This window comes from Pseudochaenichthys georgianus, chromosome 12, assembly GCF_902827115.2.
Source record: "Pseudochaenichthys georgianus chromosome 12, fPseGeo1.2, whole genome shotgun sequence".
NCBI classification, from domain to species: Eukaryota; Metazoa; Chordata; class Actinopteri; order Perciformes; family Channichthyidae; genus Pseudochaenichthys; species Pseudochaenichthys georgianus.
This window is the reverse complement of record NC_047514.1, coordinates 11,550,085-11,569,001: the sequence shown is the minus strand read 5'-3', so window position 1 is coordinate 11,569,001 and position 18,917 is coordinate 11,550,085. Positions and strand designations below refer to the sequence as shown.

Below are 18,917 nucleotides of genomic sequence, written 5' to 3'. Positions count from 1 at the left end.
GCTGTTTCCATTCCCATCATCTGATTCAATGATCCAAAGTGAAAACATTGATACGAATCATCATCCTTACGATATGCCTTTGTTTTGAATTTCCCATGGCACAGTGTCATCATTACGTTCCAAGCCCATCTCCTTTCTAAATATTTGAATGGTTTAAACATGAGACATATGTTTTTAGTAAACAGCAGGAGGTATATTTGTTATCCACTTCATTAAAAATAATAGATTCATGTTTATTTAAATGACTGCAAGAGTCCAATAATAAAACATATTATATTAGAGTTGCTGTTTAGAAGTGGAAACCAGGACAGGTTACATCATACCTCCATCTGGAAGTTGACAGCTAGGTTATCCACGAGCTGACTCCTGGGCGATCACAGCTTTTAACCTTTACTGACACTAATCCAGTTCAGTGATGGATATTGAACTCCAGCAATTTTCCATTTTAATAATCCCATTGTCCTAACTTCCATCAATCAATCAATCAATCAATCAACCAACCAATCAATCAATCAACCAATCAATCAATCAATCAATCAATCAATCAATCAATCAATCAATCAATCAATCAATCACACAAGGATTAAATCAACTCTTCTCAATGCCATCCCCATGATGCTGCAGGTGTGGACAGGAATATAATATTAGAAGGAAAAAGGTGAATGAAGAATACCGTTGAAAAGCCCTCTGGGTGTAAATCATTAATAACTGCTTCTGTATTCTCTACTGTGATCTCCAGGGTGTGATAGAGGCCAGTCTCTGAACATAAAGCTACTGTTACGCCTGTGAAACACTCAGCACTACAGACAGACAGCAGCACTAAGGTGCTGGAGCTCTGAGGGCCAACTTCCATGTGAGGGTCTCCAACTTCTGAGCAGCTGAAGACGAATCACCGAGGCAAGGCAAGTCAAGTTTATTTATATAGCACCTTTCAACACAAGGCAATTCAAAGTGCTTTTCAAAAATGAAAGACATTAAGAGTATTAAGAAACATACTATGAAATGACATTTAAAAACACTCATTTAAAAGCAAAGATAATAAAATATGAATAACAAAGGTACATGAATTAAAGTTACAGTGCAGTGTGAGACACCCACATATGAGATGTTTAGGTCTGACTCTCAATCCTTGCTAACTTTGTGGCAGGAATAGTTTTCTTTGACCTCACTTTCTTTCTACTTTCTTTTTTTAACTTATCCTTTAGTTATTTCAAATGTTTCATGCTAAATTCTAATCTGCAACCCAATATTCCGAAAATTCAACATATCCTGGCCATATTTGTGTAGCAAATACAATTAATTTGCTCCCAGATATTCATGTGGCTTGCTAGTTTTGGACCCCATCTGTAACCCCACCAAGGCAATGCGGATGCCCTGGGTTTCTTCTCTTCGCTGACGTCAGGCAACATTCCTCAGCTGGTGACGAACGACTGCTCTCCTCAGAGTTCGGCCACCATAAACATCGGTTTTCCACGCCGGCAGGGGGCTGCGAATGAGTTACCGGCCAGGTGGTACATCCTCCCCCCGGCAGCCTGCCCTCAGAGCGTGGGGTGAGCAGGTAAGAAGCTTGCTGCAAACCTCCTGCTGGGAAACACATTACTGTTGGAGTGGCTGCATGGACACACTTGTGAGGTACTCAGTGGGATCTATTTTTTTTTTGTGGAAGTGCTGGAAAAAAGGATTTATGTAGCTGTGGACAGCTTGAGGTTATTTTGAGAGAATAATGTTTGTGTCTCGCATATTTAACATGCAAATACTTTTATTGTATTTTCCTAACTCAAGGCTGGATTTTTTTCATGCACAGCAGGTGGATTCTTGCCATATGTCATACAAATCTACATTGGCAAGCTTCATTTGTGTCTGTGTCAAATCAGGGTTACGGTTATTGAATACAAACAGAAAGTCAACAACTTTAACCTGTTAGGCCCCGAGCCTGTTTTTCAGGTCTCAGGCTCGAAAATGACATTCCCAGAACAAATGACCATATCTTCCCTTCTAAAAGGGTTACATTAATAATCTTTTTTCTCAAGGTAACGATAAACCTGTGAGTTGGATGTAGAAAAGTCAGAATCAATATAGATGTTTTTTTATTTTAAAGAAAATTCAGATTGAACATGGTAAAAAACTGTAAATGATCGTGTCCGTCCAAAAAATATTTTGTACTTAAAGTGAAAACTAACCTTGGATGATGGGTTAGTAGACTGAAAGCTTTAGGAATCCAAAGTACAACATATAATAAGTACCCTGTATCAAGATTGATGCAAAACATTTGACCTTTTTGGACAGATTTAGCAAAAAAACCCTCTTCTGGGGCCATTTGGGTGGATTTTCCGATTTTGACATGTGACATCTCTTTCTGACCGTTAGAGCCAATAGAATACAAGGGAAACCGTCCCGCACACACTCATATTTTCAAAAAATGGTAGCCTCTCTGCGCATGCTAGCTTGCCTTAGAGGGGAGAAATATCGCTGCTCTGATATCAAGCAACAGAAAATATGTTTTATTGTTTATGGATTATCAGAACATTTCAAAGGGGATGCAGTCACATTGGATTAACCTATGGATTAACTTCACCATCGTTTTTATCATTTAAATGCCATTGAAGACCAGTTTAGACCAGACAAAGATGAAGGTAAGCCATGTTAGCGTTGTGGGCTACCTAGCGCCACTTGTTTTGATGTACGTTTTTGTTGATAACGTCGCAAGTTTGTATCTTTCAGTGTTGAGGTGGGCACCGTTCGATTCTGTGTCTCCTTGCATCATAAACGATATGTTGGATGTGCACCTAGGACAGGGGTAGCCAACACGGTGCCCGCGGGCACTTAGTCGCCCGCAGGGGCAACGTGAGTCGCCCGCCGGGCATGTTCTAAAAATAGCTCGCCAAGCAAATCCAAAATGTATAAAATACACAAAACAAAAAAGGAAATATAATTAAAAGAATCTACCCTATGCATAAACGAAACCTAAATCATAGCGAACTCTATCTACTTACTACAACTCTATAACACCCCTCCCCCACCCCCACAATGAATATTGACCAATCACGTTCTTGCTTGATTTGCGGGACCAGCGTTGCAGTCGGGAAGAAAACCAATTTGTCACCTCCCCGCTGATTTTCCTTCTGGCAGAATCTACACTACACATCAGCCCCATTGAACACAGCCTATCATGCGAGCCTATACAACACATGAGGGGCAGAGTTTTACTCTGTGTGTTGTAACTTATATATTTATTGCACTTGACGCACACACACGCATGGCGTAATTTCCACTGGGGACATGTCCCCCGCACTTTTCGAAATCACCTTTGTGTCCCCACTTTACAAATATGTTTATTATTTTTTTTTAACGCAATCCGTCATCGCCACGGAGGAGCACACAGCCTTTGTGAGCGAGCGAGACAGAGAGAGAGAGAGTGAGTGGCTAGGGAGGGAGGGAGAGAGAGAGACAGAGAGAGACAGAGAGACGGAGAGAAAGAGAGCTAGGGAGAGCACACCTTTATCTATTTAATATAGATAAAGTAAGAAATAATTCCAATGTGTACTATAGGACAGTAAAAAAAACAGTTTAAAAGGGGAGTGGTTAGTAAAATATTCATAAAGAAAAAGAAAGAATGCTAATAGGTAACATAAGATAAGAATAAACAAGTTTAAATGATTTGTTATTGGTTGTGATCATATTCTAAAGATGTATGGATTATTGAAAATACAGCTCCCTTTCATGTGAGTGTTGAGAGCTGTATCCATCAATTCATGTTGTGCTCAAAGTGCACCAGATTGATGCATTTCACTTCAACATTTAAAAAAAAAATCTTCCATGCATGCGCATGAGGCGGTGAGGACCCCCCTAGAGGAGGTGAGATCCACCCCCAAATAAAGCAGGTTAAATTAATTAAATTGCAAACATTTTCTTTTAGTAAACACTGCAAACGGGTCCCACAGACCCAAACAGCACACAAAGGTTAAAGGTCAGCATATAATAATGTTAAAATGTGCTAAATATATACACTGCAAAAAACAAAAAAAAGAGGAGTAAAAGTAGCCCTCGACTTGTTTTATTTTTTGAAAGTAGCCCTCATCCCTAAAAAAGGTTGGTGACCCCTGACCTAGGATAAGTAATAAGGGAGCTAGGAGTGATTATCGGTGCAGTAATAGGTTAGCATTTTTCGCTCGGGTCATTTAGATGCTTCTTATGAGACTTGTGTTTTGTTTTGGTAAAAATGGTTTGTTTCGTCAGTTAGCTGAGATTATTCCCGTTAATCTGGTATAACACATTAATAGGTTCTTAAATATTAAGATCCCCTGAGACACAGTGTCGTGAAAAAAAAAACTAAAGTACCTGCCGGCGGGGACTTTCGGGCTTAACAGGTTAAAGAAACAAGGGGGTTAATAGGGGCCCAAAGGTTATTATTGCCCTCTGGCCATTAATCCAGTTGATCCGGCCCTGTAAACATACGGAAGAGTATAAAACATGTAAAATGAAAACAGACAGTTACTATATTCAAATCCTTTTACAGTGCCAGGCACGTACGCTGTTACCTTCTCTACCACCTTGCTACTGTACAAGCTCAGGGAAGTTTTGAAAACGGTTCCGACTTCAAAAGAAATGTCCGACTCGCCTCTCGGTATATCAAAATCAAATTAAAATATTTTACCTGAGAGATCCCTGCTGTGATTCTGGGGCAGTAGGGTCAAATGGATATTGAGTGTTTAACTGGCACTCTGGGGTTTTGTGAAATATTCAGAAAGGCCAGCAGAAGATGGATGTCTCCTTATGCCCCTCCCCCCCCTCTGGTGTCGCAGCAGGCGGGACAAAAGGGAGTGATAGAGAGGTTACAACTGGCAAGAATTTTAAACACCCATTGGCCCCCAGGAACTCCACAGACTTACAGCTCAATACAGATTTGTTGGATAGAGAGGGGAAATAAGGGCAAGGAGGAGAGGGAGAGGAAATTGTGGATAGGGGAGGGAGAGGAAGGAGGGCAAATATATTAGAAGCAACAAAACAAATATTCATTGATTCACAATTTCAATCTCCTTTCTATGTCGCCTCCCTGAGAGCACCATGGGGGATTCATCATAACCCCACTGAAACACTGCAGTGTTCTCCCAGTGTCTCTCCTGCTTAAATTAACATCCATATTATGCATAATGGTAAACACAATTATGCGTGTACAATAAGGAGTGTATAAAAAGTAAGAGGAAGCTAACATTACACTTTTTTCCCCTCAAAAACTGGCTTATGTAAAGTCACGAATAATACAAAGGCCTTCTGAGTTTATTATGAACATCTGTGCACTTCTTAGACATTTTTTAAAAATAGCATTATACAAAATATATACATTATTTCAACACTGCATAAATAATGGAGGAAATACGTTTTTTCTAAATATAAAAAAAAAAAAATAACTTTTTTTAGTTTTTCCTAAACTTTTTTTCACAATTGACAATAATATCATATAATTACTTATAATAACACTTACAAATACATACTTTTTATTATTATTATTTTTTTATTTGTATTATTATTATTATTATTATTATTATTATTATTATTATTATTATTATTATGAGTTGCTTTGGAAAAATCCGCCCTTCTGCCCAGAATAATATGATTAATTTGTTAATTCAACATTTTTAATGACTGGTGGAGGAACCACTGATCCCCCTTGACCTCATGTGCATTTAATTTGCTCGCAGCTCTTCCCCTACCGGCGATTGCTCACGTGGGTCCGCTTAATCTGACCGAGGCCACATGTTTACTGATTCTGTCATGGGAATAGCCGTGCCTGTTGCTGTCATAGCGTGCCAGCTCGAGCAGTGCGCTCCCGGAGGAAAACATCCCTCTCATCAGCCGGAGGAAAGGAGATTGAAACACATTTCAAAACTATTCCGATTGAAGATTGATGTGAATAAGGAAGTAAACCGCCATTTGTTATCCTCTTCAGTCAGGGGAAGTTACTTTAGAGGACATCAGACAATGTAGTGATTTGCTCTCATCGCTTTATTTCAACCAACCGGAGGGAGTAGGACTACCTGCAACTGTGAAGAAATGATGCCCAACTTTCCCCTCCGTTCATGGCTTCCAGTTGTCGCATTGGCTCTACTTACAGCTGTTAAAGGTGAGATCCATGACTCTCTCTCTCTGTGTGGGTGTGTGTGCGCGTGCGTGTGCTTGTGCTTGTGTTCAAGTAAATGAGGTTGGAAGTGCATGCTAGTACTTGCAGGTGATGCAATGAGAATATGCTTTTGTCCATGCTTTGATTTCATTTAATTTACAAGATGGGCTTAATTGCTCCCCCTCATTGAAACTCTGGTGTAACCTCACAGTATGCACATAACAGGACAGTGTGCTGCACAAACCTTTAGTGGGCCAAATACAAGACTGCAGTTATTGAGTACATTTGAGAGGATGAAGTTTATGAGAAGTGAGCCTTGAAAGTATAGAACCAGTTTATAAAATGTTCATTTTGTTGTAATGATGTGGTCTTTATAAGAATTTAGGATTGTGTTTTTCCTTTATTTTAAGGTTTGTGGATTGCCCATGCCCTGTCCATTTCCTTGTCCCTCTGTCTTGATGAAAGTGACAGCAGGCACGATGCATTGCACACTGATCTGTGGGATTAAAGAGGCCTGAAGCTGTGGTTGCGCAGCTGTTTCTCTGCTTGTTTAAAGATAACCTGCATTGGGAGCGATGGAGTCACAGTATAAGCTGTCTGTTTCTATGTGATAGCGATATCATGCAAAAGTCTACTTTCTGAGATTGCCTGGATTTACATCTGCACGTGTGTGTATTTCCCATCATATGAAGTACTGTAAATGCTGTATGTCTGCTATAAGGCACGACTCTGCTGTGCAGCTGTGTGACCTTAATGGTGTCTAAGTGATGTTCAGCCTTTGATATCTTCTCGGCATGGGCCCCATGAATATGCATGGCGGCCTTATCTCTCAGTCCAGTGATGTGTTGCCTGTTGTGTCAGCGATCTCCTCTGAGGTTGAACTAACATTTACAATAGTAGTTAAGATATTTCTTTTAATGTGACAAGTCAAGATACCTTGGTGCCAGGACTCCCCAAAATGAATATTTGATTATTAAATAATTAGGTACAGCAGTGGGCTAATTTTAAGCCGCAGATCAAACGCTGCAACTCAAAACTCTGTGATCTTATCGCATGACCTTTACCAAAGGATTTTGGGAAGGCATCCTTCCAAACACTTATTTTGAATGTTTTTCTCCCAGACCAGTGTTTACTAGCAATGTGAGCATTATTTTTAATCATCATCTCAGTATGAACTATGTCCCTTCCTAGTCACTTCATGGTCAGACATATTTCAGACTTGTTTTGAACCAGACTGAGGAATATTTTCCTCTTCGTGTTCCTCCCATATATTGCTTCAACCTGCATTATACACCTGCAGGATATAGATATACTTTAACAATATGGATCAACAACCTAAAGGCAGCACCGGTTGGTCTATTACTGAGTATGGGCTCATAATGAAGGTGAACAAGTCTTACATCTTTCTCAAACTTGTGTGAGTAGAATATTTATTATAAAATAAACTAGAGTGGAAAAAACCTCTGGCAAATGCTAATTCCCCAACTTCTATCCAAAGTCAGCATTTAATAAAAACATAATTGATTTTTTCATCCTAAAACGTGCTAAGATTTGGATTGAAGTCCCATGATATGATGTTTTATCTATTAATCCCTGTTTCTGGCTAAAATCCAATAATCGTCTCAAAGTGGAAATCTCAGATCTGGATCATCACCAAAATCGAATTAGTAGTTTCTTGGCCTCGGGCCCATTTGAAAAGGTCTGTTCATAGATCAACTCCGTCTCCTTAGTGGAGAAGAGAAAGAGTACCATTTAAATCAAGTTTATTTCAACAAATACGATTATGACAGCCAATTAAAACGTTGATGCATATTCCACCTTTGCCTAAGCTTTAATTTAGACTTTTGGTAGCCATAGTTTGGCGGAAATCATGCAAATGTGACGTGTACCAGCCATAGACTGTAAATGGACGTAATGTCCGTGACGTCACCCATAGGTTTCTGCAGAGTTGCTGACTCCTTAGTAGGCGGAGTCGGCCGCTGCTGTCTCGACAGTGACGTCAGAGCCTAACTCCCGCCTCCTCCAGCCTGATCCAAATAAGGGCAAAGAGGCGGAGCTGAGGCGGCATAAGATACGTCCGATATTTAAATGAAGAATACTCCACCAGGCACCAACACAACACACACGTCCAAGTTCAAGTTGTGTTCCCCGGATCAGCCTTGCAGCTGAGCCCCTGTAGCATCCTGGAGCTAACAGAGCTAACGGAGCTAGCAGAGGGACAGAAAGCTAGAAGAAGCACTCACTGCAGAGACCTGTCACTCAAGGTGACCACGCCCTAATTTATGCAAAAACGTTAAGACCTAATATAGCTCAAAGGGGTGCGTTATAAAAAAATGCACTCCCCAATCCATTGTCATGAAGGTGGAATCTAACAATATCCAGAATATCTTTTATTGCTTCCAGGGGTAGAAACATGTTTATTTCTGCTGTAAAGTTGGGCATTTTAACATGGGGGTCTATGGAAATTGCTCCTTTCTGCAGCCATCCCCTATCGGCCAATAGATGAACTGCAGTTTGTGGCACTTCCTTATGGGCTTCCCGGCTCTGCCCCAGAGTTTGCCGCTTGGTACCAGCCAATATCTACTGCTTTTCTGAATACTACTTGTTTAATATTACCGCACTAATTATTCTCATAGATTTTCCTATGTCTTCAGAAAGAACATTGATTTACATACAGATATATTCAACTATTGTTAAAGGGGCACTATTATGCTCATATTGGGAGTTCATATTTAATTGTGTGACAAGTCTCCATGCTTTAATGTTCAAAAAGGTCTGTGTTGTCTTCATACTGCCTGTTCTTTTCACCCTCTGTCTGAAACCAGAGCCAAGTCTGATCTGACTGGTTAGGTGGTTGGATCTGTTGATTGGTCAACTGTTCAGAAATATTCCGCCCCTTAGCCTAACACATGCCAAGTGAGCAAGCGCTAGCCAATAGAAGCGCTAGTGTATACATAGTGATGTCACTATGTTACAAAAGTAAACTAAGGAGGTCAAACGAGGCGTTTCAGGCAGGAGGGGGGGGCCTGGGGGTGAGTGTGTGGGAGAGAAAAACGTATATGTGTGCCGTGTTGGTCAGGACTCCCTGGAAGAAGAGATCTTGTATCTCAATGGGACATTCCTGGATAAATAAAGGATAACGAAAAAAAAAAAAGAAAAAAAAAAAAGAGTATAACATACTACAGGAAAGAGAAAATCCCCCAAAAGCATAGTAGGGTCCCTTTAAAAAAACAGAAAGGAAAGATAAATCACTTCTTAGATATTTAGGGGGCTGTAAAATGAGGTTCAGCTTTTCCTTACGTTTGCCTTCTGATAAAGTACTTTTGTGAGCTAGGGCAAGTCAAATTTGCACATTAATTCTGGAGCACTTCAACACAGAGTGAGGATGGCAAAATACCAAGTTTCTTTGGCAGGAGGAGGTGGGATCTGTCACATGAAGCATCCTTTTGGGACAAACAGTCATCTCATGGAAGTCAGAGAGAGAGAGGCTTTTTACCACTCAGACACTGCCATTCCCTCTATTGCATTACATGGAGTACGTGTTTTATTTTCTAATTACATTTTCTAATTACACTAAAGTCAACTTTGGTGCAAAGGATAATGCATAAGAGTTATGCACATAGTATTCCTGTTTTTTAGTGCTAGAAATGATAACTACAATGGAGAGTATAATATGTGTAATTCCCTTTTAATATGCTATTTGGCTGTAATGTGCCATTTGGCTGGACATTTAATACGCAACCTGTGGATTTACTGTAAATGTTACCATTTCGTTAAATTGTATGCAATAAAAAAGACACTGTTTGTTATTTCCACATCAGTCCACCTACCACCTTAGACTGTTATATCTGCCCTTCACAGATGTGACTCACTTAAGAGGAGTGTTGCATTTCATGGGGTTTGTGAAGGTCATGTAAATACTCGACCTTTTTAGAGACAGGAAAGACAGTCTGAGCGAGAATGTGCCGGACATAAAACTGTTTAAAAATCCTTTAATTTCTTTTTCGTTACACAGCAGTTATGATAGTCGTAAATAATGATTATCTTAACGTTGCTGTAATGACTTCTAGAGCTATTCTTTCATGTTAAAACGGGTATAACTCCTTGCACAGCTTAACAAGTACTCATTCAACATTCAAAGCCACTCCTTTTCTTAAGACTAACTGTCTTCTCTCCTGTTAGTCTCCATTTATACATTAACACCATAAACAGTGTGTTTTCCTTCGCTCTCCTTTTTCAGTTCAAGAACTCCATGATGAAATGAGTCACTGCCTTTTCCCTGAGTCTCACCACCCTCGGCTTCTCCAGATGACCTACCTGCTCCCATACATTTGTATCGATCCCCGTAGCACCCCAACTCACCCCGTCCTTGACCCTCTGCTCTGTTCTTCTGGCCGTGATCCCTTTATCAACCCTTGGTCATCCTGCCATGCTCTAAATTGAAATCCCTGACCTTGTAAGTGGCAACTGTGTGTATCCTAATAGCAGAATGTAAACCTTCAAGCAGTTATTGCACTAACCCGTCTTTTTAACTTCTCCCCTTGCCAGTTGCTGAAAGTCAGAAGGCTGCTGTGGACATCGACGCGTCCTCCACCCCGTCACCAGTTTATCCCAGTGTCAACTTCAAGGTTCTCAATGTGGATCATGTGTTTTTGAGGCGGAACAGTCCAACCCCATCACGGAACTCTAGCCACAAGGCTCAGACTTTTCTCATCACAGGTAAAGGCGCTGGGCTCCTCCAGCCAGCTGTCAACGCCTCATTCGGCCCCATAACTGTCGATGCCCCCGTTCCTCCAGACCTTCTCCTCAGTGGGCGCACCATCCTGCCATTCATTCTGGTCCGTCAGGTCCGATCATCATCCCCTGTCGTCAAGATCCTCTTCCACATGCCCACAGGCAGTGACATCACTGTTGGGCAAGAAAGGATGGGGTCAGGAAAGGATAATGTCAATAAAAGCGCTAGAGCCAAAGTGAAGGATGGAGGCCACTGTGTGACCGCCTACGCCTTCTGGGAGACAAAGGAGGTCCGGGGGGCATGCCTGGTGTCTCCTGGTGGGTTCTGTGTGGCCCAGCTGAAGCCAGAACCCGCCTGGTTTGGCTCAGGCAGCCGGTCAGGAAGCTCCAGCAGGGAAGCAGGAAAAACAGAAGGAGTTAAGGGGCTTCAGGGGAACCTTGTGGATGTCTACTTTCAGAGCCGGAGGGATCCAACAGGCCAGTGTGCCCCGCAGGATAGCTTGCAACGGGTCAGAGGTGGAAGAGGGGGAGACTCTGGGGTCTCAGGGACACCGATGAGGCGTATAGGAAGTGTCAATCTCCTCAGAACTCCACCAGGGAACCCCACCTTTTTTCGACTGAGGCTAGGGGGCGCCGTGGTGGTCCAGACTTCTTCCAAGCCCCTGAAGGCCACGGACGTTGCAACTTTCTACGTGTTTCTGCCGAGCACATCTTCCCTGGAAACTTTCACTCTCAGGTGAGGGAGCTTCACCTTTTTTCTGTTTCAGGCTGTTCTTAAAGGTCTTGTTTCAAAGTGTGGAAATATCCTTATTCAAGTTAGATGAGCAGTTGCACTTTCACTGCAGGTTTTGTGCCAGCGACTTGCTGAGCCTCACGGTGAAAGTTTAAAGTACTTTGGATTTATTTATAGGAGTTTAAACGCTGTTTTGAACCGTGCACCTTACAGACCTGTCCTCTAGTGTTAGATTTTACATCGCCCGCTGAAAGTGATATAGTACATTGCAGAGCTGTTTCTTTTTCTTTTTTTCATGCAAGTCCAAGTTAGTTCTTTAGTCAGTGGTACTACATCACTGTTTTAAGTCCTTTAGGGGGAGTCAGAGCCAAGTCAGAAGTCTTGCAAGTCAAGATGGCTTTTTTCTTAAAACCTTTTAATCAAAGTTGTGTTTATAGTGTTTATTCTGTACAAGTACTAACCAAGAACTGTTTTAATTGTAAAGGACTATACAAGAATGACATGCCTACACAAGGCCTGCAGGGAGCTACTGTATACTGGTTATTTAATTTTGTATGTAAAATAAATTAGACCAAATAGTCTTCTCTCAAGTCTTACATCTAGTCAAGTCTCTTGTCAATATCAGTTCTGGGATGTATCTCTCTTGTCTACAGTTCTGAATCATTTCTTCAAATGTTTTTGGATGTCTTTTAACATGTGATTTAACATTTCTGTATTATTCTGTTAAGTTGGATACATTCTGCTGGTTGTTTTGCACACATAGTGGTGATAAGGTTGCCTGAATTGTATTACTGAGTAGCTAAGTAGCTAGTTTCAGTGCTACAGCTGTACCTGCTCTTTCGGAAAAAAGAGAATAAACTAATATTGTAGTGAAACCAAGATAACCCAATTACACACCTCCATAACTAAATACAGCAAGAGGATGTTTAGCTTCAAATGTCACACCGAGGAAACACTATCATTATTAACTATGTTGCTGAGTCTGCAGGGGCCAACAGTTTAGTTTATAGGAGTGACATCAAAATGAATTGTCACTGAAACTTATGAAGCGGAAAAAAAGACTGATACCAAGTTGAATCGCAGTGATGAACAGTATAATTGAGCGTCTTCATGAAAGATAGGCTCCATGCATTTAAATGGTTACTTAAGGCACTTGAATACTGATAGGGTATCGCCATCAAGGCTATCCAGTAAAATGCTTCAGCGCCAACGTGACTTGTGTTGTCTGCCAGTTTCTCAGGCTTCATAAATTACTGACATGTTATATCCTGTCTACTTCAACTTCTCAGTTAGTGGGGGAGTTATGGAGGGTACTCTTCCATAAACAGGGAAATAATTGGCAAATGATTCACTGGTTTCCATATCTCAATATCCCGCCTAACAGTTCAACAAGGTTCTCTGGGTATTTGTCTTCATAAATAATGCATCTGTTTAATGGAGCAGGAAAACAAATAACTAACATCTCCCTCACTGCTGTGGGTAAAAGTGAAGTTAATATAAAAGCAGCCCTGTCACACCGAAACCCGCACTTTAATCTGTTTTCAAAATGTCTGCTCGTTGCCTTTTGATGCATATCGCTGATTGGAGGACATTTTTTTTTTATCAGAATGCTTCAGATCAGTAGTGTGTGAAGCCATCGCAGCGAGGTTTGCGTTTCCAGCCTTTACTTGGTTTAATGGTTTTGTTTGAAACGCAAGACACATTTTTTCTCTAATCCCATGATTAAGTGATATCATGCTGCAAACAACATACCAACACTGCAGTAATCTGTGGCGGTATGCAGAGAAATGAGATGTGTGTATTAATCCATAGGGCACATATATAAAACTGTGGCTGTGTGTGAGTCGATCCCTTACAAAATGTCAGACTTACCATCCACAGACACAAACAGTCCTCCACATTGAGCTGAATGCTCAACAGCTAACACTGTTGACATTACGTGATTAAGATTTGTCATAGGGACGCTGACCCTTTAACTGCTGTTGTTTGAGTATTTGGAGGGATTTACAGCCTCCCCACATGAAATACTCTAAACACTGACTCACTGACCATGCCTTATAAAGTTCCTACACTCAGGTCAGTGATTTTTGTGTGTTTTTGACCTACTGCCTCATCCAGAATGAGATTGGACAAGAGGAGTGGGCAGAGTCTGTGCAGTTAAGTCCGACTGAAGGCTAGCTCTGAGGAGCTTGGCAAATGATTGATTCCTCCTGGGAGAAATCCCTGCATTACTTCACTCTTTGGCCCAAGATCGAGTCCACTCCAACAGGGTTAGGCCAGATAATTTGTGGCCCTGATTGAAAATGAATCAAGAGGTTAACCCTTTAGGTTAGAGATGATCTGGGCAAAATGCCAGGATTAATCATGTAGATCTGTGTGTTTGGGGGGGATTGTAGTTTTCCGGCATACCCACCTGTTAAGTGCACAAGTTCAACGTAATTCAATGTAATAAAAAAGCTCTTAAAATGAAAATAAAAACATTTTCTATGCTCACATTTAGATAAAAATAAGTCACATCAAAAAAGAAAATATTCAGCATTGAAGAAACACAAAATGCATCACATTTACAAAGAGAAAATATATTTATTTTTCACCATGATAATGAAATAAACAGGCAAAAAACTCCAGCTTTCACATGTTTAATCAAAGAGATGGTCCGAGTCAGGTATAACAGCAGTGAAGAGTTGTTCACTTTACCGGTCGATATCCATTCTGCACCCCCCCTCTACCTGTGGTCATGAACTCGGGGTAGTGACTGACAAAGACAAAGAGCAGGGACAGAAGTGGCTGAAATTAGGTTTCTCTATGGGGAGGCTTGTGTCTGCTAGTGGGCGAGAAACTCAGTGATCCAGGGAGATTCTGGCATTGAGTTACTGCTCCTCCACACGTTAGGAGCCCGCTGAAGTGCTTTGTACCTCTGGGAAGGATGGTCATCAGGTGCTGTTGTCACTGTGATGCTTATCTGGACAAGCAGCAGAGAAAAGGACTTGATGGATGTAGGTAGCTTGCTTAGGTTGTGATATGCAGAAAATGGTCTAAAACCTTTGAAAAAACATGAATGCACGTTACAATTCCCTTATGATTCTGTTATTTAAGTCAGAACATGAGGAATCAAATAAAGTCTGTGATTAAAGATTTAGTTTAGTTTAGTTTATTTATTTATAGTGTCGTGGACAGTCCCCATCGATGAACTGTCACAAAAACAGTAGATGGAGCAGCTTTAGCCGACATGGCTAATTTCCAGCCGTTGTCCCCGGCCAGATGGTAATAGACACCCTTAAAATTACAATAGAGGACATATTCTGCTAATGTTCATGTTCATGTATGTATTTTGTGCTTCTACTGTTTAAATGCTTTAAAAAAAGTGCTTTATTTTTCTCATACTGCCTGTGATGCAGCACCTCTTGTCACCCTCTGTCTGAAACTAGAGCCCAGTCTGCTCTGATTGGTTAGCTGGCCGGCTCTGTTTTGATTGGTCAACCGCTTCAAAATGCCCAACCCTTAGCATATCAGGTACAAAGTATTGGAGCGCTAGCCAAAAGAAGCACAAGTGTTACACAGTGATGTCATGCACAAAAACCTATATAACACACAACAGGAAAGGTAAAACCCCAAAAAGCATAATAGATCTTTAAAAAAAATGTTTTCTTGATTTGCCTGCCTGATACATAACCAAATAAATGTTTATAATTATTATATTTCAGTCATTCCAATGGAAAATGTAATATAGAGATTACCCTTTGGCTAAAAGGTTTTTAAACCACAACATTATCTCTGCACAAGTATGTCTTTAGCCAGAGTTTGTTGAATTGTTCGTTTTTCTGTGTGTGTGTGTGTGTGTGTGTGTGTGTGTGTGTGTGTGTGTATGTGTGTGATTGCCTGCTGTGTTTTTTCTGTCAAAACAACTCTGTCCTTGACCCTGTCTCAATGGTTATTGATCAGTCTGCTGCTGTTGATTACTAATCAGTGTTTGTAAAATTGTGTGCTAAACATGAGTGCATGCTTACTGACCCTCATTTGGACATAGCAGGAATACATTTGATAGGTCCATCTGTTATGTAATTTAAAATATTATTCAGCAATCTGATGATAAAAAGGATCAAACTACAGCTTGTTAAAACAGACAGATTGATTTCAGTAAAATTGCAGGTTGCCTCTCTGAATCATTACTGAGCATTTATATGTAAAAAAAGAAGCCTTTCTACAATGTTTTCTAAGTATATTATCTTCCTTTCTATGCTTAACTTTTTGGTTGGTGGTATATTCATTAAATGTATCACTACCAGACCATGAAGTGGGTTGGGTACAGACCCGCTGTTAGAAAGCAGAAAATTGACACCTTGTATAAATCATAAATACTGATGGCAGGAACCACATTTGTGGGAGACATAATGGAAGTTTTAATGTCTCCTTCCTTGGATCACCATATGGGAAAAGTGACAGTAGTTTAATGGTGTTTTGAATATGTTTATTTAAGCTTTCGTTTTGCTTTCTGTTTCGTTCCTCTCACAGCTGCAGTCTACTCATTAACACAGGGATGTTACACTCCATTTCAAGATAGTTTCAGCAAATTTAAACCAGAGGCTTTCACATTCTCCAAGCCAAATACAGCACCTTATCAAGGTTGAGGTTTTTCTAATTATTCTCACTGTGAATATCCTACTGACAAACTGCAGGATGCTCTTGGAGTTGAATTCTATCTGGAAAGTTTCCAGCACCTCGTTGAATCCCTGCCACAAGGAAATTGGTCTGTTTTGGAAACACACCCCGTAGCATTGTGTCTGTGTGAGTGCAGATTAGTGAATCAATGCATTTTAAACATTGATGAGAGGCAGTTTGCGTCTTATATCACTTTCAAACTTAAATAACTGCTCTATGACCCTGTCCTGTGACATTTGACAATAATAGCAGAGATCTTTGCTTTATAAACACAAAGGCTTGATGTTTGTTGAACCTCCAGGACTATCTGGTCCATTCACATTATTCATAATAAGTGTTCTCTCCCAGCAGACTCTTATGTGAGTCTGAATCAGACATCTGATTAACTGATTCCCAGTTGTCCCCAGGGCTAATAGGAATAAATACCCCTGCTAATTTTCAGTCTGCCAGCAGCCTGCAACACATCAGTCTGTCTGACTCGGCTTGTTAGACACGACATGAATGAACACACATATACCTTTTTGAATGGCTTTCTGAATACTTAATTCTGATTAGTCTATTTCGACATGGAGTGTTATTTATTTGAAGCCGATCTTCGAGATATTATGTTGACTTCCAGGAACTTAAAACTGTCACTGTCTCATCCTCAGCTCCCCTGAATGAGAGCAGGGTTTGTTTCTTTGCCTCTTTTTTGCTTAAATAAACGATCGTAATCTTGGCTTTGCTTGTCTGTGCAGCACTCTGCAAGATTGTTGATTTACTCTCTGATATGAATGATCTTGTTTGTAATCCGGCTGAGTATGGTTGTGTCTCTGCAGACAGAAACAGAAGATAATTTATCATATTGTTTGTGGTTATGGGTAAACTGTGTGAACAGAAGGGTGCTGAGCCTGTAGCCCTGGGGTGCGCCAATATTCAATAATAGAGTGGAGTAGTTTTGACCCTATACCAGAACAACTTGGGGTGTGTTTGTGAGGAAGTCCAAAATCAAGCCCAGAATGATATCTTCTCTGCCCGTCTAATTGGGGGATTTTGCTGAATGCTTAGTGGACGTACAACATTCTGATGTAGGTGTTGTGTTTGCAGCTGTACAACTCTTGTTGATATTAAAAGAGTTGGAAAAACATGTAAAATGTCTTCTACAGTAAAAAAACTCACATATCACCTTAGTTAGTAAATAAGACATGTTGCTAATAGTGTATGGATAGTAGTGACTAAAATTCACCCTTTGCACTGGCTTGTTTATGTATTGTTTTATGTGTTTACCACAGGGCAACAGTGAAATCGGGCCTGTCATTCAGTGTGGCGCGGCCCAGTGAGTCAGCACTTTGGGACATCATAGTGGAGCCCGGCAGAGGAGCGACTCCCAACACTGTCTCCGTCGTCTGCCAGAGGAAAGTTGCTGTCACCGCAAAGAGGTCAGTCATGTTCTTTCTGCTTACAATAAAAAAACAATCTTCATATTTTGTGATTTGTTAGTGTCTCTTGTTCTCTTTATTTTCTAAGATTTCAATAAACCCCTCTGCTACTATAAAAGAAAATCTATTTGTTTTCAAGGAAGAAACATATTCAGCGCTTACAGGAAAATTAATCATTGGTGGCCTCAGACTGCATCATTAAAGAAAAAGCAATTACTTCCACTGTAAAATGTAATATTGAAGATATAGTATTTCAAGTTCAAGTCAAATACATACAATTGTGTTTGTCTAAGTCTGTTTCAATGATGAAGCACACCAGAAATCTACATTTGAACAAAGAGTTCTAGAAAATAAATACCCTTTTCAATTGGTTTCAAACCATTTATGTGGTCCTCCTTTAAAGACTAACTGACAACATCCCCAGACACATTTTTTTAAAAATATAATAATGATCCTGCAGAAACAAAACATTGTGAAACAGCAATGGAAGAAATAAATATAAAACATCATATACTGTTATTCCTATTAGTGTTTAGTTTTATTTATTCATTCAGCAATGCTTATGATCTTACCTTACATACGTTTACTTTATTAACCTTAAAAACTGAATTCTTGTTTTATTTTAACTATGTTGAATCACCAGTTTTACTTTCCAAATGGCTTTGAGTTGATGGAAATGAAGTGTAAATGAGAAGTGTAAACAGTGTAAACTGTAGCAGAAAAGAAATCAGTTGAAGTGCTTTTACTTAAATGAATATTAATTTCACAGCCCTTTCACTGCCTGATTTACACACACCAGTTGATTACAACAGTTTTGCCAGATGCTGCTAGTGACACACACCCACAGTCACCTCTGCCCAGCAACCCTCCGCCCACACAGACACACAGCACCCGCCGTCCGTCCGACCCACTTATCCGTAATCGTCCATAATCACGGCTACGTTATCCGGGCTTAAGCGCTTGCACGTTCAGAAGGGGAGATTAGGAAGGAGAGATATTCCAAGTTGTGTGTCCCTAGTGCTGAGCTCCCACAAGGACACACTCACTCACGCACGCACGCACGCACGCACGCACGCACGCACACACACACACACACACACACACACACACACACACACACACACACACACAGCACACACACACACACACACACACACACAGCACACACACACACACACACACACACACACACACACACACACACACACACACACACACACACACACACACACACACACACACACACACACACACA

General features: G+C 40.6%; 1 protein-coding gene across 1 annotated transcript in view; it reads left to right on the top strand.

Annotated features, from left to right (window-relative positions):
- The first annotated feature begins 6,051 nt into the window (after positions 1 to 6,051).
- Positions 6,052 to 18,917, top strand: part of LOC117456607 (transmembrane protein 132D-like) — a 34,026-nt gene continuing 21,160 nt past the window's right edge. The window contains exons 1-3 of the mRNA XM_034096532.1: positions 6,052 to 6,121; positions 10,667 to 11,588; positions 17,516 to 17,662. Coding sequence (XP_033952423.1) covers positions 6,052 to 6,121; positions 10,667 to 11,588; positions 17,516 to 17,662 — 1,139 coding nt within the window. The remainder of the gene's footprint in view (positions 6,122 to 10,666; positions 11,589 to 17,515; positions 17,663 to 18,917) is intronic.